The following is a 25,071-nucleotide window of genomic DNA, read 5'->3' on the forward strand; positions in this document are numbered from 1 at the left end:
TTGAGTGATATGCTCCCAGACCAGGAAGCTGCTATCCTGGGAGGAAATTAGAGCAGTAAAATTCTTGTAGATAACCAGGAAGACTAATAAGAAACTTAACGTCTCTTCAAAGATAAACATTTTGGGACCACTTAGCAGGTCTGAATGCCTAGCCCTTTGTCTCTCAACCACCTATAAAACCCCTAGACAATGTACCACCCCGAGGCTCTCTCTTGTCCCCTCCTGGCATGAACCAGGAGCTCTGTCCTCTCACTTTATCTCTAAGTAAAAGCTTCTGCCTTGCTCTCCTACCAGGAGTGTTTGCGAAATTCATTCTTTGACTCAGCTAACAAGAACCACTTAGCTGTCTAGCACCTGGCCCTGGGTTGATTTAGGGCTGTAGAAATATTGACTTGTTGAGTTGAACTGAGATAAAGGAGATGGTTTCAGGGTAAGGGCTTTGGACTGCAGAGCAGATGTAAACAACTTTGGTTGTTAGCTTGGCCCTGTAATTAATGAATACCCATTGGACAAATACCGAATCTAAGAAAACAGAACAGGACTGCAGGTGTATAACATTGTATCAGTTCTTTTGATATGCGGTTCATGCTTTATCTGCAACATATCCTGAGTTTCTCCAAGTTTCAGTCTTTACTGCTATGAACGATAAAATTTTAAAACTTTGTAGCTTAAAGCAGCTGCCATTTTATTTGCTCATGATTCTGCTTATTTGGAATAGCACAGTATTGGAATTTATTATAGTTTTTTGGCTCTCCATGTAGTCAGCTGGAGGCACTGACTCAGATGCCTTCATGTGCTGGCTCTGCTGGGCTGGCAATTTCAAGGGGGAGCTTCATTCCCATGTTTATTTGTGGCTTTGTTGCTTCTCCACATGGCCTCTCCTTCCCCATGTGACTAGTTTCAGCTTCCTCACAACATGGTGGTTTCAGGGTAGTTACACTTCCTGTATGGTGCCTGGATCCCAGTAGGGAGTATACCAATGGCCAAAGAGAATCTTCACGTCTTTAAGGCCTTGCCTCATAAGGTATAAGTTGCTTCTTTCATATTTCTGTGTCAAATTAAGTCAAAAGGCCAGCTGAGATTAAAGGTACAGAGGAAATTGTTTCTACGAATTTGTGGTTATCTTCTATTCACTACACTCATTCTACCTCATGAAAATTGTAGTCTAAACTAACTAGCCAACTTGAAAGAGAGGCCTATTCTACATTTAAAACAAAACAAGTAAAACAAAACAAATTATGACAGGCCAGACATATCTGTAACAACAAATTTAACATGATGCCAGATACTTTCTAAGCTGCATGAAAATGCCAGAAACAAACCAAGTACATAACCTTTTGTATGTACAAGGTGACTGACCTGATAGGTTGGTCAATCGCTTGAAGAACATTACCCTGGATGACACCAGTGCTCCTCGCCTAATGGTTCTTCGTCAGCCAAGGGGACCAGAGAACTCAATGGGATCTGGTGCAGAAAGAAAGATCCGTCAAGCTGGTGTCATTGACTAACCATATCCACAAAGCACATCATTAATCTACTGTGATCAAGTTGGGGGGATTCTGGTGAAGGGTTGAATGTCTCCCTCTTCATCCCTCCCCAAATCTGGAATACTTATTCTATTGAGCTGTTACACCAGTTTTAACACCTTCCTCGTGTTATGTTTAAAAAAGTAAATAAATTAAGAAAAAAACATTTCAAAATTAAAAAAAAAAGTAGCCCCAGGTGCATCTGGCTATGAAGGAGGGGGAGGGGTCTATGGGCAGAAGCTCAGACCTTAGTGGTATCCATTTGATCCTCTCACTAATATCTTCTCCGAAGCTGCTTTCTGCTCTTGGCTGCATTAAGTGCTAGTCCGTTTACCCAATCTGTATACACCCCTCCAGAGGCTGAAGAATCAAGGGACACTTTCCTGTTTATTTCAAGGGACTTTTATAGTCTGGCTGCTAAGTGTATACCAGGGCAGGTTTTGAGCATGGAAGGTGGTAGAAGCAATAAGCACCAATGATCGCTCTCTTGCCCTTGTGCCCGTGCTCCTGCAAAATAGTGGGGTCCCAACCATCCTTGGGATGTTCTGAACCAGAGCTGTCCTGATAGTTTCTGAGCCTGAGATAAGTCACACTGTGTACTTTGTTTCTTCCCCCAGCATCTTCACACATGTGTAAAGGAACAGTCAAGGGCTACTTAAGAGGAGAAAGGGGAGTATAGAAGGTGACGAGAAGGGAGGATTCCAAAGGAAGCAATCACTAGTATCACCTTTGATGAGCTCTGAGTTGCTAGAAAAAAAGAAATGCCCTGGACAGCACTGTGCACAGAACCAAGAACTGACTTTCGGAGGCACTTCTTAATTTTGAGAGTGGGAGGAGAGAGCTCATTAGTGACTCACAGGGGAAGTACCTGGGAGAGGTGAGTAGTATCAATGGACAAAATGTATAGAATTCTTATGTTTGTGATAACCAGCTTTCCTATGCCCATCATGCTCTCCCAACAATGCTAAGGCCTGCCAGCCTTCCTTGTCCATTTATCCTGCTTAGGCCTGCTCATAGTGCTCTTCTGGGTTTAGGCAAGTCTTTAACTCTGGGACTCAGGGTCCTGAAATGCCCATCATGTACAAGGTCCTCGTTCAAGGGTTAATGAGGTAGCCCATGTCCATTGCCAAGTCTGGTGCCTGACATAGGATGTGTGCTCCTGGGAGTAGAACCCCGGGCATCTCTTCTTGTATTAGTATCTGGACAGGGAAAGTGGAGCTGGACATTCACTGCTGCCCCAGATAGGTCTGCCCTTCACCCTGACCTGTGAATGGGCAGGATGTCCAGAAACCTACTTCTGACATTTCCTGTCCTTTCATCCTATTCACTGAACATTTGTGGAGTACCTAGTAAACATTTTCAGATGCTGAGGTTGAAAGGACGAATGAGAGAAGGTCCCTGGCTTGGCCTCAAAGGGCTGCTCATCTATTGGGGGAACTCATATCACAGTAGAGTCCAAGGGCTTTTATTCCCTCCCACCTGTTCTTTTCCCTGCCCACCCTCTAAGCAGTGTGATCCCTCCTCCTCTCCCTTACTTGGCCTATAGCTTGTTTCTCTCTTCTCAGCCTCTCCCTTCCATGGAGCTCATTGAATTCTATTATAAAAGGAATGAATAGGGTTTAAAAAATTATTTTGCCATTTTTATTATGTCAGTCATTATTTCACAACAGAGACTGATTCATGATAAGAGACAGAGCATACTGAACAATTTTAGAGTTATTTCTGGACGCTGTGTAGGCACCACTTCTAATTTTTATCTCAATATCCAAACAAACCCTGAGATTCTTTCACCAAGAAAACGTTTGTGGACCTTATACTTGACCAGGCACTCTTCTAGATATTAGGGATAAAGCAGCAAGCAGAGTCTTTGTCCACATCGACTTACATCCTAAGGTGAAGGCAGACTGATGAACAAAGTACTGTAATGATGTGATGGTTGCTAGTGTGACAATCCTAGGTAGAGAAATGAAGCAGGGTAAGGGACTAGAGATTACTGGCAGAGAGTGGGGTGCTCTGATAGAAGAAGGTCCTCTCCAAGAACAGTGGGAGAAGGAGTCAGGCAGGCCCTTGCAAGGCAGAAAGGATAGAAAGTACAAAGATCCTGAGGCAGAGCTCTTTGAAGTGTGTGAGAATCAGCAAGGAGGACATGCTTGCTTCTTAATAAGAAGCCCAGTGCTTCTTATTTTGAGTGAGAGGGAAAAACGGCTAGAGGGTTTTGAGTAGGGGAGAGAACAAAAAATCCTTTTTGTTCTAAAGGATTCCTGTACTTACTCTGTGGAGAAGATACAGTAGTCCCCTCTTATGTTCAGGGAATACCTCCCAAGTTCCCCTGTGGATGCCTGAAACCACAGGTAGTATTGAACCCTATATATACTGTTTTTTCCTATACATACAAACCTATAATAAAGTTTAATTTATCAACTAGGTACAGAAAGATATGAAAAACAATAACTAATAATAAAATAGGACAATTGTAATAATGTACTGTAGTAAAAGTTGTGTGAATGTGGTTTCTCTCTCAAAATATCTTATTGTACTGTACTCACCCTTCTTTAGATGATGTGAAATGATAAAACACCCACATAATGGCAGGAGGTGAGGTAAGGATGGAATCATTTTGACACAGGTTGGGTGACTTGACATCGGAATGGTCATCTGTTTCCTGCCTCCAGCTGACTTCTAGTAACTGAAACCATGGAAAGTGAAACCCCAGATAAGGGGCCCACTGTGTATACTGTAGGAAGAGAAGAATGAAAGCTGAGCAATTAGTTACATCAGTCTGGGTGAGAAAGTTAGGCTGGGATTGGGGTAGTAGTGGTAGAAATGGTAATTGATTAAATTGGGGATATATTTTAAATATAACATCATAAACCATATATTTTAAATATATTAAATTATAGATATATTTTTATTAATTATATATATATTAAATTAAATATATATATTTAAAATATAACTGTATAAAACCAACAGAGTATGTTGGTTCTCCAGTCCCGTATCCAATTCATTTGGCAACAGCTATTTGAATAACCACATTGCAAGCGAATAATGAAAACATTTAAAAACACAAATCTTCCTTGTTAAGCAAAGATTAATATCCAGTGACCAAGGGACACTCATGTTGGGACATGAAACCGAGAGTCAGAGATAGGCAGGATGCCTGCACGTTCTTATAGGATGCTATTTTTGCAGAACTTTTCATACTTCGTTACTTAGAAAATTAATTTTTTAAAAAGGATATTATTTCCCAACTAAAGAAAGATCCTACCTTAAATACTGTTTTGTCATGTAAGACGGCCCCTAAGGGTCTCTCATAACTGAATTTTGCGTGACTTGGCGGCGCAGTCCGCAAGCGCTAACCGCTGTCTGGGTGCGTGAGATTTTAAGTAAGCAAGGAAATGTGTTATTAAAACATCACGTAAAAGGAATATAATAGCCACAGGACCACCAAGGAACACTGAATTGTGTGAGACAGCTGGATTGAAGAAGGTTGATTAAGCCTTTAAACTTGGGCAGATTGGCCTTCACTGAGAGGCGGTCCGAGCGCTCGCTGGGTGCCGACTAAAGCCGGGGGCGCATTCGGGGCTCGTCTTTGGTCTCCTGCCTTTATCCGCGAGCCCAGAGAACTACGGGTCGCCTCGCGAGACTCTGCCCACCCATTCCCTGGCCACGCCCCACTTACGGCTCTGCGGCCTTGCCCACGGCTTCTAGCCAGGCCCACACCCCGCGCCAGTACGGTCCGTGGCCACGCCTCGGCTCCCATTCAGCGATCCCGGCCGCGCCAGTGCGCCTGCCCCGCAGTGCTGGAGCGGCTTTGTGGGAGGAGCTTGCGCAGTCGCCGTGACCTCAGCGCGCCTGCCCCGCAGTCCTGGAGCGGCTTTGTGGGTGGAGCTTGCGCAGACGCCGTGACCCCAGCGCGCACCGTCCCCCCACGCTTGCCCACCGCGCGCCTCCGCGGGCACGTATTTCCTGTGAGGCCTTCGTGCGCATCTTATCGCCTTCGAACCGAGCCGAGCCCAACTCCGCCTTTTAGACCATTCGCCATGGTGGACGAGCTGGTCCTGCTGCTGCACGCTCTCCTGATGCGGCACCGCGCCCTGAGCATCGAGAACAGCCAGCTCATGGAACAGCTGCGGCTGCTGGTGTGCGAGAGAGCTACCCTACTGCGCCAGGTACGTCCGCCGAGCTGCCCCGTGCCCTTTCCCGAAACGTTTAACGGCGAGAGCTCCCGGCTCCCCGAGTTTATCGTTCAGACGGCGTCTTACATGCTCGTCAACGAGAACCGATTCTGCAACGACGCCATGAAGGTGGCATTTTTAATCAGCCTGCTAACCGGGGAAGCAGAGGAGTGGGTGGTGCCCTACATTGAGATGGATAGCCCCATCCTAGGTGATTACCGGGCCTTCCTCGATGAGATGAAACAGTGCTTTGGATGGGATGACGATGAAGAAGACGATGAGTACGACGAAGAAGATGATTACTAGGCCCGAGTCTCTGGGCCCTAGTGGGGAGGGCCCTGCACGCCGCCTCCGCCTATCCTCCTCTGCCCCCCTCCCCCCGGAGCCACTGCGCGTCCCGTTGCCCTCCGATCCCCTTCCCTACCCCTGCTCTGTGGTTCTTTCCCTCATCCCCCCTGTAGTGCTTGTCTTTGTTCCACAGCTAGTGCTCCAGTTACTACTGGGGCAGAGGCCTCGCTCTGAAGAGCATTGCCACCCACTCTGGCCTCCCCAGGACCCTCTCCTGCTTATTTGGACTGCCCTGAGCCCTAGCTATAGGGCAGGCCCCTGTTACAAACTGGCCAGACTTCTCACAGCCATGCTGACTGCCAGCCAGCCCTACATCTGCCCTGAGAACCACGCTGCCACTTCACCATCGACCACATTCCAGCGACAGAGCACCGCCTTTGGAGATAAGGACCAACCTAGAAGATGCCTGAGTTGGCAACATTTCCTCGGACATTGACTTGGACAGCTCGCCAACCCCTGAAGGGGCTAGTCTTTCAACCTGGTTAGTTCCCTAGCTACTCCCACAGTCTTCTCCTGCCCCACCAGATTGCTGGAGGGGCTAGTGTGCCTGGCAGCCAAATTGTTGACATTTCTTCTCCCCTAGGCACCAGTTTTGCACAGCTGTCATTTTTCTTTCAAAATTGCAGTAGTCCCACAGATGTGTGCATTTGGACAATAATACTAAAAACAAAGCAAACAAACAAAAACAGGCACTCAAACAGCTCCTCAGTACTACCTGGAAAAAAGCATTTGCATTCTTTTCAATAAATATCGAGCACTACAAAAAAAGAAACGAGTGTCTTTTAATGGTTAAGTGCTAGCATTGGCCTCTACCACTCTCATTGACTTCCATTGTAACCACTGAGATCAGGGAACCTAGTTCAATCCCAGTATTCCCCACTGTCATTTCTAGCTGCAGAAGACAGCTACCACAGGGCTTTATAGAGATTCTGGTGCTCCCCTTACCAAGGCATTTCTTAAAGCCCTTGGTGAAGGGAGTGTGTTCTGGGGCCTGCAGGGTAGCATGGTTAAGAGGTGGCTGAGCAGGTGGCACACCATCCCAAACTTGGACACTTGACAGTGAAAGGGGTCTGATTAATATTTAGACTGGGATAATAGGCATAAATCTGGACACATAGAGTGTTTATATTTTTCTGTTCCTTTGTGTTTCTTCCTCAACATTGTCAGAGAAGTTCAGCTCCTTAATGCTAATTGCATGTGGGTTGCTATTGAGTTCAGGCTTCAGTTAACAAAGTAGCACATCATTCTAATGCGCCTTTCAGGTGCTTGAGCTAACATTAAATCCTGGGTCCGGGGTAAGTGCACCCATAATAAATAGAGCCTGATCTTAACATTTCATTTTCCTTGGGCAGACACCCTTAGAATCCCCATCGGTACATGTGCCTTGGGTTCCTGCCTATAGAAGTCCACAATATCCTTGGCTATCTTCTGAACTAGACTTTGTACTGCTATGTGGGCTATGCTGTGATCTCTTTGTGCTCCTGGAGGGCTCAGGTACATTGAGGGGGTGGTTCTGGGAAGAATCTGCGGACCTTTGTGAGGCCATTACCCCAGTAAGTCATTGAAGTGTTAAATCACAGAAGCTTGGTTGGGATACTTGTGGGGGCAACCTCTGACAGGAATCTTCAGGAGTAGTTGAAGGATTCAGGGTTCTCATTTTCATCTGTATCTACCCAGTGTCCTCACTGTATGTTGGCAGGAGCCAACCCTACCTTAGGATCGCTAATTAATTTAGATAATAAATTTCCTTACTTAAGACCTTTTGAAGTTGGGTATTCTTTATTGGTACTGGTAATCCTCACAATGTGGATTAAATGAGATATTAGTCATCATACTTGTCACCTCACGGGTGTGAATTCAGTGACATCGCACTGTGATGTGTTTAGAACTGCTTCTGCTATATAGCATTCAGTAAACATGGGCTGTTGCTCCCAGGCCTGGGAACTGAAGTGTTGCTCAGGAAGCAGGTCTCTTGCTGTGAGCTTGGCTTTAAGAGAAAAATGTCAAGGGTGAACAGGAGCAGAGCAGGCTCAGGGAGAATGGGAATCAGAGCTTGACAAGACCTCATTTACTCTCTGAGATCTGACATGAAGTCAGATAGAAAGCCTGTTTACTTGGTGAACAGGCAAAGTCCAAGGCAGGAATCATTTCTTGGGCCTAGGGAAAAATGTTTCTGGAGTGGTGGGATTGGCTGGATATGACTTAGCAAAGAAGGCTCATACTGGGGGTGGATGTGGGAAAGTGGTGGGCAAGAGCTGAAAGCGAGGTAAAGGACCCAGTGAGACCGACAGTCAGTCATGGAAAAGGACCAGTAGTTCAGGTATTCTGAGGGGAGTTAGAGATAAGGTGGTGAATGAAAGGTAGTTTTTGCTCTCAGTAATTCCAGTTTGTTGCTTTTATGGTGCCTTGGGCCAGAACTGTGATGATATCTAGCCTCAGGTAAGGTCCAGAAAGAATCTAGACTGTGATTAGATCAGGGAGTGACTTTTCCAGGGTGGGAGTTGAAGGTATGAGTAGATGAGCTCTATTCCCCCACAACACATCAAGTGAGCACATACTTTGTGGGGAAAGAAGGCATCTCTAGTCAGTGAGGATGCCATGCCAAGGCAGCATCTGAGTAGTATCTAAAAGCTAGGCAAAGGAGCTTGTGGGACTGAAACACACATGTCCTGGGTTTGTATGCATGTGCAATGGGTTTACTTTGTGTGTGTGTATGTATGTATGTATGTATATGGTGATGTCTTTCGTGTATCATAGAAGAACAGGTTATGCTATGAGCTGCAGAGGACAGCATGAGTATCTGGCTACCTTGGGGGCAGCTTCTGCAATAAAAGCACAGATATTAGCAAGGCCTCTACCACTCAGGAAGGAATTCATGATAGTGGCATAAGGCAGAGCAAAAGAAGAGAGAAGTAAATGAACATGTCTATAAAAGTACCACTTAGATGGAAGTATTAAAAGTAGGTAGAAATGCTGAAATAGCGATTATGAACTTCAAACTGCTGAATTCTCATCTTGGGAATACTGGACTTGAAAGTGGTCACTAAAATTATTCCATTTATGAAGTTAATCATATTAACAGGTATAATCATTTGAACATATTAAGTCTATTAATGTATCTGGATTTCTCTAATCATTTGAATAGGCAAGCACTGCCATCCGTAATTGCTGTGTTTTGCAGGATGGTATGTAAAACTAGAGGTACATTATGCACATTGTGTTTGGTTATTTTCTATTACAACATAGTGAAAACCTCAGCAATTTGGAAATAGGCAGACTAGAGGGAATATTTATTTTTTAGCAAATGAACTTTAAAAAAAAGTCTAGGATCTTAAAGCAATTAAAACTAAGCTAATAAAGAGGTATCATTCAAGGTCCTGAGTAAGATTTCCCTGATGGATGATTAGGGTGGGAAAATGGCATGAAGCATATTTATTATTACCTTGAAATATGAATTTTGCTGAAGTAGTGTTAACAGCATCTTTTAACACTGAGCAGTAATTAAGCACTGTTTAATTACTGAGTAGTTCAAGTATGTTTCCCACAGTCTTATGTCTACCTAGTTACATAATATAGATACAATGAACTGTTGCCTGTTTGGTGTCCTTGAACAGTGTTTGGTAACCACCTAGGTCCCTTTAATGAAAATCTGATCATGTCCCTTGAATTTTTTCCTGCCTGTCTGAAATGCTTCTGTTAGGATTTGTTCCTTTATCTTTAAATAGTCTATTGTTCACACTTTTTTTTTAAACTATGCAATTACCCTTGGATGGATAATAGCTTCCTTGAAATAATTATGAATAGCACAACAAGATTTGTTCATGGAGCAGAAGGTGTCCCTTGGATGAGTTGGGGAGTAGTGGTGGTAAGGTGCTGCAAAGGGGGTTTCAGAGGGGCTAGCTAGAGCAATGTTTGTGTACCTCCCTTTCTCCCCTCAGGGGATGGTATCTGAGTTACGATCAATACTAAGTTTATTTTCCTTAGGATGCTATCCACAGTATTTGCATACCTCCTCCTCCTCGCCTCTCCCTAAAGGACAAATGATTTCATCAGCTAAATTGTTATAATATAATTCTTATATTTTAGCCAATGTCCCTATGCAATTAGTTTAGTTGAATTGACCAATCAGTTCAGAGTCAATCGGTCAGCTCAAGAAAACGCTGTCACACAGCTGTTCATTTATATGCCTCATTTTAAATCTTTAGTTTTAAAACAGGTAATACCAGTAAAATAGAGCAAAGAGGCTTCTATTTCAGTTGTAACTGAAGTAATTGTGATATTTCTGCTTTATCTGTTCTGTAGACACAGATAATTGCACTCTCCTTCAGGACTTTTAGAACTGCTTATTTTAATGTACACAATTTTTAACATATACACAAGTAGAGAGAATAGCATAACGAACCCCCATAGACTCATCTCTGAATTCAAAATTTACCAACATTTTTGCTTGATCTGGATATTTTCTTTCTTAAAATTTTTATGGAGTATTTTAAATAAAATCCCAGATATCAAATCAGTTTGCCCTGCAATACTTCATTATGTTTCTTTAACAGACAAAACTTTAAAAAACAATATATTATATAATCACATGTACTGAAATTAACAATGACTCCTTAATATTTAATACTCCATCTATATTCAGATATCCCCAGTGTCTTAAAAATGTCTTTTAAATTAGTTTTTTGAATTATGTTTCGGAAAGCGTTGACATACTGCATTTGGTTTATATCTCTTAACCTTCTTTTAATTGATAACAGTTCCCCTCCAGTCTTTTTCCCTATGATTTGTAGAGGAAACCGGGTCATTTGTTCTATGGAGTTTCCTATATTCTGGGTTTGCTTTATTCTTTTCATATTCTTGTCCAATTTTCTCCTGAGTTGATGTTTCTTTTTCAATTTTTTAGAAGCTCTTTATTTATTAGGGATCTTCGATAAATGTTGCAGATACTTATGCCCAGTTTGTCATTTACCTTTTTATTTTCCTTATGATAGTTCAGGCTGTTGTGAAATGTTTAAATGTATTTCCAGTTTTTCCACTATCTTCTCCCACTTCTGTGCTTCTCATTTTATTTCCTTACATTCTACCTTTGTGTTTATACCTTTAAATTGTATATATACCTCTATTATTTTTCAGATGCAAATGATCTCGTTTGACTCTCAACCTTGAAAGATGAGGAACTTCACATATACACTACTTCCCTATCAACTTTGTAAGTTACATTGTTTCTGTGTTGTCAGTGTTTGTAACATTTGCATATTTTTCCTGTGACGGTAACCCCACATGTGTTTTAATTTTAACCTCAGATAAATGAATTAAATAATTATCATCTTATCCAATGTTCATTCACTCTCCTTTGGTTAGCTAGTTTTTTTCCCCCCTTTTTTAGTTGTTTCTTAAAATATCCCCAAAACTCCTGGGAAACATAAGCTCTGAGTTTCAAAAGGCGATTAACAGTTTTGTTATGGGTAGAGTTCATAGGTCACATTTCCTTTTCTTTCATTGCTCCTCCATTTTTTAACCTTGAATATTATTTTGTAGAAGTGTGAAGCTACCTTAATATTTTTCATTCATAATTGATTTGATTTTTTTATTGGGTTCCTAGAGAATCTTTTCCTTTATATTTGAATAGGTTTTATCTAAATGCTATTCGTTCTTTGTCATTTTTTTTTTTGTGCAACATGGTATGACTTTAATATACAGATTCAAGGCCTGATTCACTTATGCAAATTTTTCCTAATTATTTCTTTAGATATGTACATTATATACTGTTATTTATTTGTGTTGACTGTGTTTTATCTGCCCTCTTAGTTTTATAAATGTAAAATTTCTATTGTAAATTTTCTCAGTCTTTTTAAATGTTTTCCTCATTTCCATTTTATTCTGCTTACATTTATCAATACTGTTCTCTATACCCTTTACAGTGGTTTCCGGAGTATTTGTCATTTTTGTGTTGCCTCCAGGAATTTGGCTTCATTTCTGTGATAGTTTTGTTTCTTATCTGTTTTGTTTCTGAGTCCTGTCAGTTCATCTTTTTGCTTCTGTTGACTCTTGCTTATTCCTGAATCTCGTATCTCTGATTTTCTCTTGTTGTGCAGCTGTGATTCCTTTATATTCTTTAAACTCATGGTGATATGATCATGGTAAGATGGTGGTAACAGGTCACATCTGTTTCCTAGAAATATCTTTCTATGGAGTGTTATTTGCCATTTTCCCCCATTCCTTCCCTCCTGTGGATGTGTTCCTAGGGTCTTTTTAGTATCTTGTTTACTTCCTGGTAATGCTACTCTTTCTCAGTAAGGGTAGTTGTAAGTCAGCCTTCTTTGTCTCATTCAGTCCGGTTCCACAAGCATTTTCCTTGGCAGAAATAACTCAGTGTTGGTGGCTTGTGCATTATATACTTCTTCCCATTTTTCAGAGATGAGACAAATCTGACCCACCCCACATTTTCTTTCAACATTTCACGGGTTTTCAGTAGCACTCTCATGATTTCATTGTGCCTGAATGTGTCTAGATGATTTCCGACATGGTTTTCAGAGTCACCATCCTGTAGTTTCTGTTCTCGCCCCTGCTGCTCAGTAGTTCTCATGTCTAAATCACCTGTTAAAGTCTATATGTTCCTGGGAAATGTTGAACTAACTTTTGAGAGGGAATGAATATAATTAATTTTGGGGATGGCAGAACCTGAAGGATAAATAACAAAACAGTAATGATTTTGAATACTTCCTAAGTATAGTATGTGTGTGGTGTGTGTGTTCTAAAAGAAGATCAATTTTACTATCAATTTTGTAGCAACTTTTTATCCCCCTGTGTCACAAGAGGAAAAATGGAAGGGTTTTAGTTATCTGTGGGAAAGAGGAGCTGAATATGTAGATGTGTTCAATATATATAGGGAAAAAATAAAAAACCTGTTATTCATTGGAATTAAAAGTGGAAAGGGTGAAATTAGCATAAAAAATGGATCTTAGAAGACATAGACAAGCATATATGGAACGATCAGTTTGTTTTGAGTGTAGAATAGATTGTTCTTACACAAAGTTTGAGTTCAATGAGAATGTATTTGAAATGAGAAGTACTTTGATGCCTGTTGTCGCTTTGCCATAGATTTACTCTGCCAACCTCAGACAGCTTACTTGACTTCTCTGATTCTAAACTTACATACCTATATCATGGGAATAATTATATCTCAGGACCAATTTAAGAAAAAACTGCCTAGTATGTTACCTGGTAGTCAATAAATGTTGACTTCATTATTCTTTTCTTCAATAGATATTATTTAATAAAAATAGGAATGTTAGATTGACTGTTCTGGTAGACTTATGTGTTCTGGTAGTGACACTGATGTTGGGGAATTTGGAGAGCCAAGAGAAAAGGTGTTCAATACATTAAACACAGTAATATGAGAGGGAAGGTCACAAGAATAGCTATTAAGTATTAATTAACATGTGAACAGCATTTAATACTTTAAAAATCATTTTCATATTCATTTTCTTATTTGAGACTCACACCAGTTCAATGAAGAGGTATTTTTTTTTACATTTTGCAATTTGGGATATTAAGACTGAGAGTGTTCAAGGACTTGTCTGTGACAGCAAATGTCAGAATCTGGGTTAGGAATTCTCCACCAAAAGTCCAAGTGTTCTTAAAATTTCATGCTGCCTTTCCAAATAATGCCTTCTTCAAGTTGCTTATTGCCCATGGACTTATGCTTCCTCATTTGTAATCTGAAATATTTTCTATTGCTGGCCATACTGTAGGTCCCTCTCTCATTTAACAGCATTAGAGCCCTTAGAATGAGCAACTGGCAGTGTCCCCTCCAGCTGTGAACTTCTGTGATCCCATCCCCATTCTGCACAACCACTTGTGTACTTGCAGGAACCAGTATGAGATTTAAGAAAGATGCTGGGATTATTTTTTGTTTTTACAGCCAAAATAACAACAACAACCTAAATGTCTATCAAAGGAGATAGACCTAGATAAATTAGGATAAATTATATCCCAGTTTGAGCTATTGTTTGGGGTGAAATAGTATTTCTTTTGTGTTTTGAGGGAAAATTCTGATAGGAATTGGTAAGTATAAATTAATTCACAATTAGATGTAGAATATGACATTTAAAAATATTAAAAAATCTCTATGCATATGCATATGCATATATACACATACAAAAGGAAAGAAGAACAGGAAGATAAATACCAAACCTCTAGCAGTCTTTACCCTAGAGAGGGGAGTAGTATGAAAGGAATCTTTTTGCTCTGTTACTCTGTATTGCTCAGCGTTCTTGCAGTAAGTACTGATGTCATTTGTACTTGATCTTAGCCAAAAGGCTGAAAAGTGATAGTACTAATGTCATTTAAAACATACAGAATTAGCACTTATTCTAGAAGAGTTATGGTGAAAATGAAAAACAACTGCTGGTACCATTATAAAATAGTTGTCTTTTGGAAACAATAACTTATACTGTAAGAACCATAAACTTATTCACAACTTGTTATAAAATAAAGATAACTGGTTTTATAAATTCTGTTAAGTTACTTGAATGTTGCTGAACAATATATAATAAAACTTTTATCAATGGAAACAACTATACTCAAACATTTACTTCAGTGGTTAAGTCTGGTCAGTGCAGTTAGTCACAGGTACATTCCTATAATACCTCTTCAATTTGTCCCTTCCTTTTCAGTTACACTATTTCCTTAATTCAAACCCTCATTTCTTGCCAGGTTTATTTGAGTGGACCCCTAGGTGACCTTTCTTCTTACAGGCTCTCATCCTTCTAATCTGTTCTTCTCATTGCTGTTACTGTTGTCTATGAAACCTGTATCTTACCACTTTTTTATTCAAAATGCTTCAGTGAATCCCATATGTTCAGAAAATACTTATATTCCCTAACACTTATGTCTGGATTACCCTTTTTAAAAAAAGTTATCTTTTTACTGAGTTTGATGAACATACAAAACATTCATCCTTCTATGTGTACAATTTAGTACTTTGGGGATAGTCACAAAACTGTGCAGCTATCATCACCAACATGTAGAACATTTTCATCACTTTAGAAGGATACTCTGTACTCATGTGCAGTTACTCCCCATTACCCCATCTCCCTCTCCTCCTCCCATCCCTGGAAACTCCTCATTTCTGTCTGTGGTATGCCTATTCTAGATATTTCAGACAAATAGAATCTTGCAATACATGCTTTTTTTGTGATTGATTTCTTAAACTTAGCGTAATAGTTTCAGGCTTCACCCATGTTGTGGCATGTATCAGAATTCCATTCCTTTTTGTGGCTGAGTAATACTGCATTGTATGTATATGCCATATTTTGTGTTTGCATTCTTTAAGTGATGGACACTTGGGTTGTCTCCAATTTTCGGCTGTTATAAGTGCTTCTGATATGAAAATTCATGTACAGGTTTTTGTTTCAACACCGGTTTTCAGTTCTCTTGGATTTATATTTATGAGGAGAATTGGTAGGTTATGTAATTCTGTGTTTAACTTTCTGAGGAACTGCCAGATTGTTTTCCAAAGTGGCTGTAGCGTTTCATATTCCCACTAGTATTACTCGGTTTTACAATTTCTCCACATTCTCAGCAACACTGGTTATTGTCCATGTTTTTGACTATAGTCTTCCTAGTTGGTGTGAAGTGGCATATCACTGGGATTTTGATTTCCATTTCCCTAGTGATTAATGATGGTGAGCATTTTGTCTTGTGCTTACTGGCCATTTGTCAGGTTTTAGAGAAAAACCTTTTAATTTGGCATTTCTTAATTAAAAGTATTCATTACTGAATTGTAAGAGTTCCTTTTATAGTCTGGATGGTAGGCCTAATTATTATTAGATACGTGATTTAAAAATACTTTCTCCAACTTGATGGACTGTATTTTCACTTTTTTGATAGTGTCCTTTGTTGCATAAAAGTGTTAAATTTTGATGAAGTCCAGCTTACCTATCTGCTCTTTGGTTGGTTGTTCTTTTGGTGTCATGTTTGAGAAATCATTTCCTAATACAGGGTCATGGCAATTAACACCTATATTTTCATAGTTTTTATGTTTTACATCTACATTTCAGAGTTCTCAAAAGTTTTAACGTTTATCTCTTTCATTTTGGTCTTTGACCAATTTTGATTTAATTTTTATATATGGTGTCGGGTAGTGGTGTAACTGTTCTTTTGCATGTGGATGTGTAGTTGCCCCAGTACTATTTGTTGAAAAGACTATTATTTCCCCATTGAATTGTCTTGGCACCTTTATTGAAAATCAATTGACCATGGGTGTATAGGTTTATTTCCAGAACCTCAATTCTATTCCATTGAGCTGTATGTAGGTCTTTCTTTTTGCTAATATCAAACTGTCCTGATTATAGTAGCTTTGTAGTAAGTTTTGAAATTGAGGAGCATGAGTCTTCCAACTTTGTTCTTTCAAAAATTTTTTTTTTGGCAATTCTGGGTTGCATTTTATTATAAGTATTGCTGTCTTAACTAACAATGAGAATAGGATATCTTTCCATTTATTTAGGTCTTCTTTAATTTATTTCAGTGATGTTTTATTGTTTTTATTTTACTCTTCCACTTATTTTGTTAAATTTATTCCTTAGTTTCTTATTATTCTTGCTATTATTCTAAATTGAATTTTTGAGTTTTCATTTTCAGATTACTTGTTGTTAGTGTATAGAAGTACACTTGATATACTTGATTTTTGTTTATTGTTCTTGTATCCTGCCACCTTGCTGAACTTGTTTTTTAGCTCTAATAGTTTTATGGATTACTTAGGATTCTCTATGTACAAGATTATGTTATCTACAAAGAGATAGTTTTACTTCTTCCTTTTCAGTCTGGATGCCTTTCATTTATTTTTCTTGACTAATCTCTCTGGCTAGAACCTCTAGTACAATGTTGCATAGAAGTGGCATGAGCAGGCATCTGTCTTTTCTTGATTTTAGAGGGAACTTTCAGTCTTTCATCATTAAGTATGACATTAGTCGTGGGGTTTCACAGATGCTCTTTATCAGCTTGAGGAAATTCCCATCTGCTCTTAGTTTGTTGTGTATTTTATCATGAAAGGATGTTGGTTTTTGTCAATTGCTCTTTCTGTAACTAGTTAGATGACCACGTGGTTTTTTTTTTCTTTTATTACGGAGTATATCACATTGACTGATTTTTATATGTTGAATCAGCCTTGCCTTCATGGAATAAATCATACTTGTTCATGTAATATAATCCTTTTTATGTGTTGCTAGATTTGGTTTGTTAGTGTTGAGGATTTTTGTCTGTATTCATAAGGAATAATAAATGGCATGTGATTTGTCTCTTGTGATGTCTTTGGTTTTGGTACAAGGATACTATTGGCCTCACAGAATGAGTTGGGAAGTTTTTTTCATATGTTCCTTTGCACTTGCCTTTTTCATTTAATTGTAGAATAGAAGTAACTGTCAATTCATAGGTACCATCCTTGTTTTTGTGCAGCAGCATAATTTACTCAGTGCATTTGCCACAGTTATTAAAAATTCTCCTATGTATGAGTTATGTTTTATTACAAAGTAAGTTTTGCCATTAATAAAAATGTGCATATTTTGTTTTCTATTTGTAGAGGTGTACCTTTACAGTAAGTTCCTGGAAGAAGGACTGCTAGACCAAAATGTAAGTCCATAAACAGTTTGTCAGGTATTTCTAAATCCTTTCCCTCAGCAGTTTTGCCATTTTACACATCCATCAGAAATGGAGAAGACTGCCTGTTTTCCTGTTTTACCAGGAGACAGGCTATTTTCAATTTCTGACTATCTGATAGACTTTTTAAAATGCATCTCAGTGTAATTTTAATTTGTACTACTCTTGTTGTGAGTGAAGTATTTTTCCCATGTTGAAGGCTGTGTTTATTTTATCTGTTCATGTTTTTGACCATTTTTTCTGTCTTATTTTTCTCCTTTTAGTCTCATCATTTAAAAGCTCTTTACATAAGAAATAGCCCCTTGTTTATGATTAAATTTGCATAGATTTTCTCTCAGTTTTTCCTTTGTCTTCTACCTTTTTTATGGTATTTATATTTTGTAGTGCCGAAGCTTTTCATTCTTAAGTAGAATCATAAACTTTTTCTTTTATTGCTTCTAGAGTTTGAATTATGATTAGAAGACTTTCCCTATATCCAGGTTATAAAGGAATCCCTCCAGTGTTTTCTTTTTATAGTTATGTGGTTTCAAGTTTTTGATTTACATTTCTGTTCTATTTGGTGATTATACTAATGTATGATGTATCCAATTTAATTTTTTTCCCAAATGGTTATGCAGGTGTCCCATGCCATTTGTTAAAAGATTCATCTTTTCTAAGTTATGTGATATGATCATCATATACTAAGTTTCCACATGTCCTTGTATCTGTTTAGTTAAATTAACCTATTATAGGCCTATTTGTCTGCCATTACTGACAGTCTTCATTATAGAAACTCTAGAGTATGCTTTAATATGTGGTAGCACTGTGCTCCATTCATTGCTCTTTTCACTTCTTATATGTTTGTTTCTCCATATGAATTTCAAAATCCACATGTCTAGCTTAAATGAATGTATTATATTCGATGAGAAAGCATTAAATTGATTTATTAAATTGGGGAGACGTCTTGATGAAGGTGAGTTATCCAAGCATAAGAAATGCCTTTTTAATTATTCACATTTACTTTCAAGCCTTTTAGGAATGTTTTAATGTTTTCTCATATAGGTTTTACGTACTGTATTCCTAAGTAGTTTCTAACTGATTTCTGCCCTTGTGTGTATGTTGTGTGTGTGCGCTGTTGTTTTTGTGTGCTAATTTTATGTCATGCCAAAAAGCTTTTCTTCGTTTTTGTATTTATTTTCTTTGTTTTTCCAGATGTAGTATTTTATGCAAAGCTTCTTTTCTAATTCTCATACCTCCACTTGTTTTTACTCTTGTCATAAAATTGTAGTGGAGGTAGTGGGAATCCTTCCCTTGTTTTTCTTGTTATTGGCAATGTTCCTAATGTTTCCTTACCTACATATATACAAACACACACACATATATATGTGTATTTTGTGTGTGTGTATGTATTATGTACGTGTGATAACATACTGCATCGTGGTGTTAAATTTTGCACAGCCTGTTTTCAGCATCTGTGGAGAAAATATTACTTTTTTTCCTTAGATTTATTAAAATGGTAGAAAATAAATTTTCTAATAGTAAACCATATCAGCATTTCTGGAATAAATCCCATTTTGTTTATTATTTTTTTTTATCTTTAGCATGTAATTGGGATCTGCCTGCTAATATAATTCAAAATTCTCTTGATATTCATGAAACTGGTCTGTAGGTTTCCTATTTGTGTTTTTATCAGGTTTATGTCAATATTATACTTCCTTCATGAACAAAATGAAAGTTTTTCTTTTACTATGCTCTGGAACAATTTAAGTAGCAGTGAGATTGTCATACCCAGTTTCAATTTGAAATCCTATATGAAAAAAATAGTTACTGCAGGTTAGTACATCAAAATTTGCTTGTGGAAAATAATGTGACATTTGAAAGTACAGTATTTAGTAACTAGTTTACTAGAAGTTCAACAGTAGTTCATTTTAGTTAATATTTGATAATAGTTAATAGCTTAATGAATATTTAATAAATACTTTTATATAGTTTGATCTGCACTTAAATAAAAAAATGTATTATGTACATTATATAGATAAGAAAACTTAGCATCAGAAGGATTATGTGACTTGTCCCAATCACATACTTATTGAGCACCAGTAGAACTTACACATAGATTACTGTTTTCATATACTCTTGTTCATTCCATATTGCTTCCATGAAATGTAGTTTCACTGTCTTTATGTCAACAGTTGGCCAAACATTTTAAGTCACAAATCAGTTAATATGTATATTCAGTAGAGAAAATCATCTTTGGTTTTGAACCTATTTTTGTCATACTGTGACACTACCAGTTCCCACTATAAGTAGTGTCCTTGGTGACAGAAGGTAGCAATTATGTGTATGTCCATTTGTATTCTCTCCCTCTCTCTCACACACACATGCACACACATACACATAAATACACATACAAACACACATCCTTCAGAGGACTTTATGGGAGATGATACCTTGAACCATTAATTCATAAAATTCAAATAGGCTTTTGGTGTACAGAGTTGTCATGATTTAGGGAACATGCTTTCATTCATAGTATATCCTCAGTTTACTCATCTGGCTAATGAAGAGATTAGATTGACTCTAATTACTAGGCATTTTTGAATGCAGGCCTATTAAAAATAAAAACCAAAGCAAACAAAAATTCCAAATATCCGTAATAACAAGTTTGAGGTGATGCCAGATACTTCTTACAATGTGCCAAAATTCCAGAAACAACCATAGTGCATAATCCCTCATAACTTAAACTGGACTACTTATGTGAAAATGACTAGGAATGGGAAAATGTAAGTATAAAATAGTACAGCATACTGTAATCAATAAACTCAATAGTATATCAACATTAAATATACTCATTTGGGTGATATGGAGCATTTTCATTTTGAAGTGCATTTATCTTCAGATAAATCTGACAGCATTCTAGCAAGTTAGCACGGTTCTCTTTATTTTATCTCATTCTAGGAGTACCTAGAATACTTTGTCAAATTTAAGCTCTTTGCTGTGGCTGTGCACAGTGTGCCCTCTCTACCTCCACCTCTTCTTTCTGAATTCACCTTTCCTATTCTATTCTTCACTCTGAACTCTAGCTCTACTGGCTTTCTTTAATTTCAGGACTGCCAAAAGTTTTCCTTCCATAGGATATTCACATGCTGTTTCTGCTTAGGACAAACTTTTCCACCTTTCTTTACCTACCTAACTTCTACATTCTTCTGATCTCAACTTAAATATAATTTTCTCAGAATGGCCCTACCTGGCCAATGTCACCCCTTCCCAGATGATGCCAGTTTATCCTGTTATAAACTCTCAGTATGCTATACTTCTCCTTTGGAGCATTTGTTAAATCATCATTTATATAACTTTTTAGCGTCTCCTGTTAGAATGCAAGCTCTGTGAGGCCAGGGGCCTTGCTTGTCTCATTCTTCACTGTATCCCCAGTACCTAGAACAATGTCAAGCAACTAGCAGGCGCTAGTAAATATTTGTGAACAAATAGGTGAATAATTAAATGAATTATTTTAAACAAGCCTTGTGAAAGAGGTTGTTACATGAAGCAATCAGAGTCTGGGGGAATCAGAAAATTCAGGCATCATTACCTAAAAGACAACAAGGAAGGAGACTGTCTTGACTGTATCCTAAGAAGGAAAGTAAGCCTTTCTGTGAAAGGAAGAGGACGAGAGTACTTTCTGTAAAGTGTTTCTGCACTTAAGGAGCCATCATTTCCCTGTTTAATTTACCAAAGAAAAGTAGTAAGCAAGGACAGCTGGGAGTGGAACTCATTCTGAGGTTTACTAATGATGTACAGTTTCTGCTTTCCATATCGCTTCATTGTCGATGGTGACATTAAACTCTTTTATACTCTGCTGGGAATATAAGTGTATTTGAGAAAAAAATTCATTGTCCTTGAGAACACTGGATTCATGCTGCCACCCTAAGGAAATTATGAAATGCCACTGATTTAAGTTTGAGATTAAAGGACACTTTTGGAGACACAAAAATAATGGGTTTTTAAAAATGTCAACACAAAAGCCATGTCTATATGCATACAGTTGTGACTGCTTTGAATTTATTTTTATTCTTTCATATCTTATTATATGGCCTTTTTTATTTTTTACTATATGTCCCCATTCCCTTGACTGATCAGTCAACTGTGGAACAGTTAAATTAGTTTCTGCAAGTATATTCAGCCTATATGCCTTTAGGTCTAAAATCTCTAAAGGTACAGTAAAATGAATTCTGGTTGCAGCATTCCACTCGTCAGTGCGCTTGGTAGGGCCGCCTCTGGAGAGTAGCTACCTTCATACATATGAATGGGACAGTACAACTTCTGAGAGGATGTTATTTAGGTGTTTTGTCTTTTAAGCATTGCATAATTTAATCATTTTTGGTTATTTCCAAAATTACTTTTGTTAGAACTCCACTTGGAAAACATAAACATCATTGATCGTAATTTCCAAATTTTCAATTGGAAATTGTGATAGAAATATTTATTTGATACCTAGTATTTATATGATATTCTGCTGTGTAGCTGTTGGTAGTCTGGTTCAAATGTTTACTTCTTCAATGAAGCCTTCCCTGGTCTCAGCCTCCTTCCTTGAACACATATATACACACATGAGACTTGATGTGGCCCTCTCCTCATAGTCCTATAGCACCTAAATTAGATTATTCCAGAAAATCTGAGGGAAATATTTTGATCAGTTACATGGTTGTCAACACATTTTTAGGAGTTAGAACAGAGGGAAGACAGTATCTTTACTGAGCTTTACTCTGCCCTTTCTCTAATAATACCAATACCAGAATCCTGTCTTTGAGAGATACAGTTTCATGGACATGTAGTCCTGAAGCTAACATAATGCTGGAAAATTTCCTGCCCTGCATGATAGTCATCTCAGTGAATAATGTCTTGATATCCTCTTGTATCAAGGCATTGCTAGACAGAATTTGAAAAGTGCCTATAGAATGTAGATAAAGTCCTCAAAATCACTGGATAATGGACCATTGTTAATTATGAGTCTCTCTGATACTTTAAAAATACCTTCAGGTGAAGTTGAGAAAGACAACAATATTTCGAAACCCATTTTGGTGTCTGGCTATACATCTGACTATACACTGTGGGAGAGACTCTTGCAGAAATTTTTCTGGAAAGCAGACATGCAATATATGGCCTCAGATTTGCTGACACAGTGCTTTGACTGCTACTGAAGTAGTTTTTAACTCCTTGGGATAACTGATTCTCTTTTGCAGAGAGTAACCATTTGAATAGAGGTCTAGTGTCAATACTGTTAATGACCGAATGATGGCACAGTTCACATCAAGGATGAAAATGTTTATGGCTTTTATTTGTTTATAGATCTTTGTATATCTCAGGAGGCATATATAAGTCTTTCTGTAGATGCTGAAATTGAGGTAGATTAAGACTATTAGAAATACCCAGGATCATTCTCACACACCTGCTCAAAATTAAGATTAGAATTCGGAATCTTTGGTTTCTTGCTTTTGTTAAGAAATATTGATAAAGGAAAGTATAGATGGAAGCAGTTTGCAAGGTGTGTATGCTGGGTCTTGAATGGACTTGCTTATGTGCATATGGTTATCAATCCCTTAGACACTTTAATGTTAGGCATCAGTAATGTGGTCCCATGGAGTACTGAATATGACAACATTTCTGAATGCGAATGATGCCAAGCTCCCTGTTAAATGCAACGTATCATTTATCTATATTGCAATCTTTCAAAATATTACTATTCTTATTTAACAGGAAATTGAGACTCATTGAGGTATAAATACTTGCCCAAATTTTATGGCTGGTGAGTGCCCACGCCAGTCCATGTGATCCCAAAGGTACCACCACACCATGATTCTGCTTGAACAATTTTATGCATCAAATAAATACATCCTGTAAGAGAGAAGTGAGTATATATGGGAGGGATGAGTGTCTTGAGTTTCCTGTGGCTGCCGTAAAACAGTGCTACAAACGTACTGACTTAAAACAGTATTAAGTGTGTTCTCATAGGTTTTGAGTCTGAAGTCCAAATTAAGGTATCCACAGAGGTGCATGCCTCTGGAGGCTCGAGGAGACAGTCTGGTCTTTTTTCTTTTCCAGTTTCTGGTGCCTTGTGGCTGTATTACTCTACTTAGCCTCTAGAGTCACAGTGCCTCCTCCTCTTCTGTCTGTCAGCTGTCCCTCAGCCTCGTCTAATAATGGCTCTTGTCATTGGATTCAGAGATCACCCAGATATGCCAGAGTGATCTCACCTTAAGATCCTTAACTTGGTTACATCGTTAAATACCCTTTTTCCAAATAAAGTAATATTCACAGTTTCCAAGAGTAGGCATGTATTTTCCAGTGGGGTGGAGGTATATACCATTCAGCCTACTATAGTGAATAATGAATTTCTATGGTCAGACAGTTGGATGAGGGTCTTTGACCCCGCTCTCCCATTTACGGTGTTAAGGGTGAGATGAAATTGTTGAAGCTCTCTCAGAGGCCTGAGGGGCTGGATAAGTCTGGTGGGAAGTTGGAAAGACAAGGGGTACATTGGAGCAGTGTAGCAGGGTTATTCCTATGAGTTCACACCAACCAACATGAAGTCATTGATAGAAAAGTTGAAAGACACTATGGGATAAACTAGTTCAGAGTGAATGTTCACTGTGTAGACCCTGTCTAAGCAGCATGCCAGGTTATTGAACAAAGCATGGGCCTATCAAAACAGTTCATCAGAGGCTGCATTTCTGTCATAAAAAATCAACAGCAAAAAATAAACTTTTAAATAAGTTTAAAAAGAATGGAAAAGAAATCCCCATACTGGGGTGGGGGGATCATGAGGAGCAGAATAAAACCCAACAGGCCTGCTGGGAGCCAGAGCACCGCCTTTCCTCTGTGGTCAGCGATGGTCAGGATCCTGGTAGCACTACTTTGATTTGGAGCTGTTAGACTAATCCAGGCTTGCTCTTTTATCCTTTGTAACCCAGTTCTCTTTATGGGCATATTCCTCTTGCACATCTTCATTTTAATATGGTTTCTCACCTTCTGAAAACCATCCACTTTGCCCTTTGGAAATCAGTGAGTGTTCAATAAAATCCTATTCATTTTCAGTAACTTCTTAATATTTATTTCACCTCCTTATTTTAACTGAAATCTGGCTCTACCCTAATGACTGTCACTGCAGCCTTTTTAAATGGTGGGTTTTTGTTTTTCTCTAACACACCCCAACTACTATTGATTCGGGATATGGGGTAGGTATTTTCCTTGCTCTTTCTTGCTGATGACAGACTGCTCTCCCTTCCTCCTCCACCCAGCTTGGAATCTTATGTCATTAGATTATGTAGCACCCAGTACCCCTTGTATGGTGAATTTTATGTGTCAGCTTGACCGGCTACAGGGTG

The 25,071-nt window shown here is 38.6% G+C and overlaps 1 protein-coding gene and 1 long non-coding RNA gene across 2 annotated transcripts in view; one reads left to right on the forward strand and one right to left on the reverse strand.

Moving 5' to 3' along the window:
• The window catches only part of LOC140847497 (uncharacterized), a 143,252-nt gene extending 138,154 nt beyond the window's left edge, over positions 1–5,098 (reverse strand). The window contains exons 1-3 of the long non-coding RNA XR_012127560.1: positions 4,795–5,098; positions 4,073–4,260; positions 1,360–1,464 (exon numbers count right to left, since the gene is read on the reverse strand). This is a non-coding gene — a long non-coding RNA (uncharacterized lncRNA). The remainder of the gene's footprint in view (positions 1–1,359; positions 1,465–4,072; positions 4,261–4,794) is intronic.
• A 295-nt stretch (positions 5,099–5,393) lies between these two features.
• On the forward strand, positions 5,394–6,824 carry LDOC1 (LDOC1 regulator of NFKB signaling). Its single transcript, XM_017661596.3, has one exon. The coding sequence runs from the start codon at positions 5,570–5,572 to the stop codon at positions 6,008–6,010; it is 441 nt and encodes a 146-aa protein (XP_017517085.1). The 5' UTR covers positions 5,394–5,569; the 3' UTR covers positions 6,011–6,824.
• Positions 6,825–25,071: the final 18,247 nt, after the last annotated feature.

This window comes from Manis javanica, chromosome X (assembly GCF_040802235.1).
Source record: "Manis javanica isolate MJ-LG chromosome X, MJ_LKY, whole genome shotgun sequence".
NCBI lineage: Eukaryota > Metazoa > Chordata > Mammalia > Pholidota > Manidae > Manis > Manis javanica.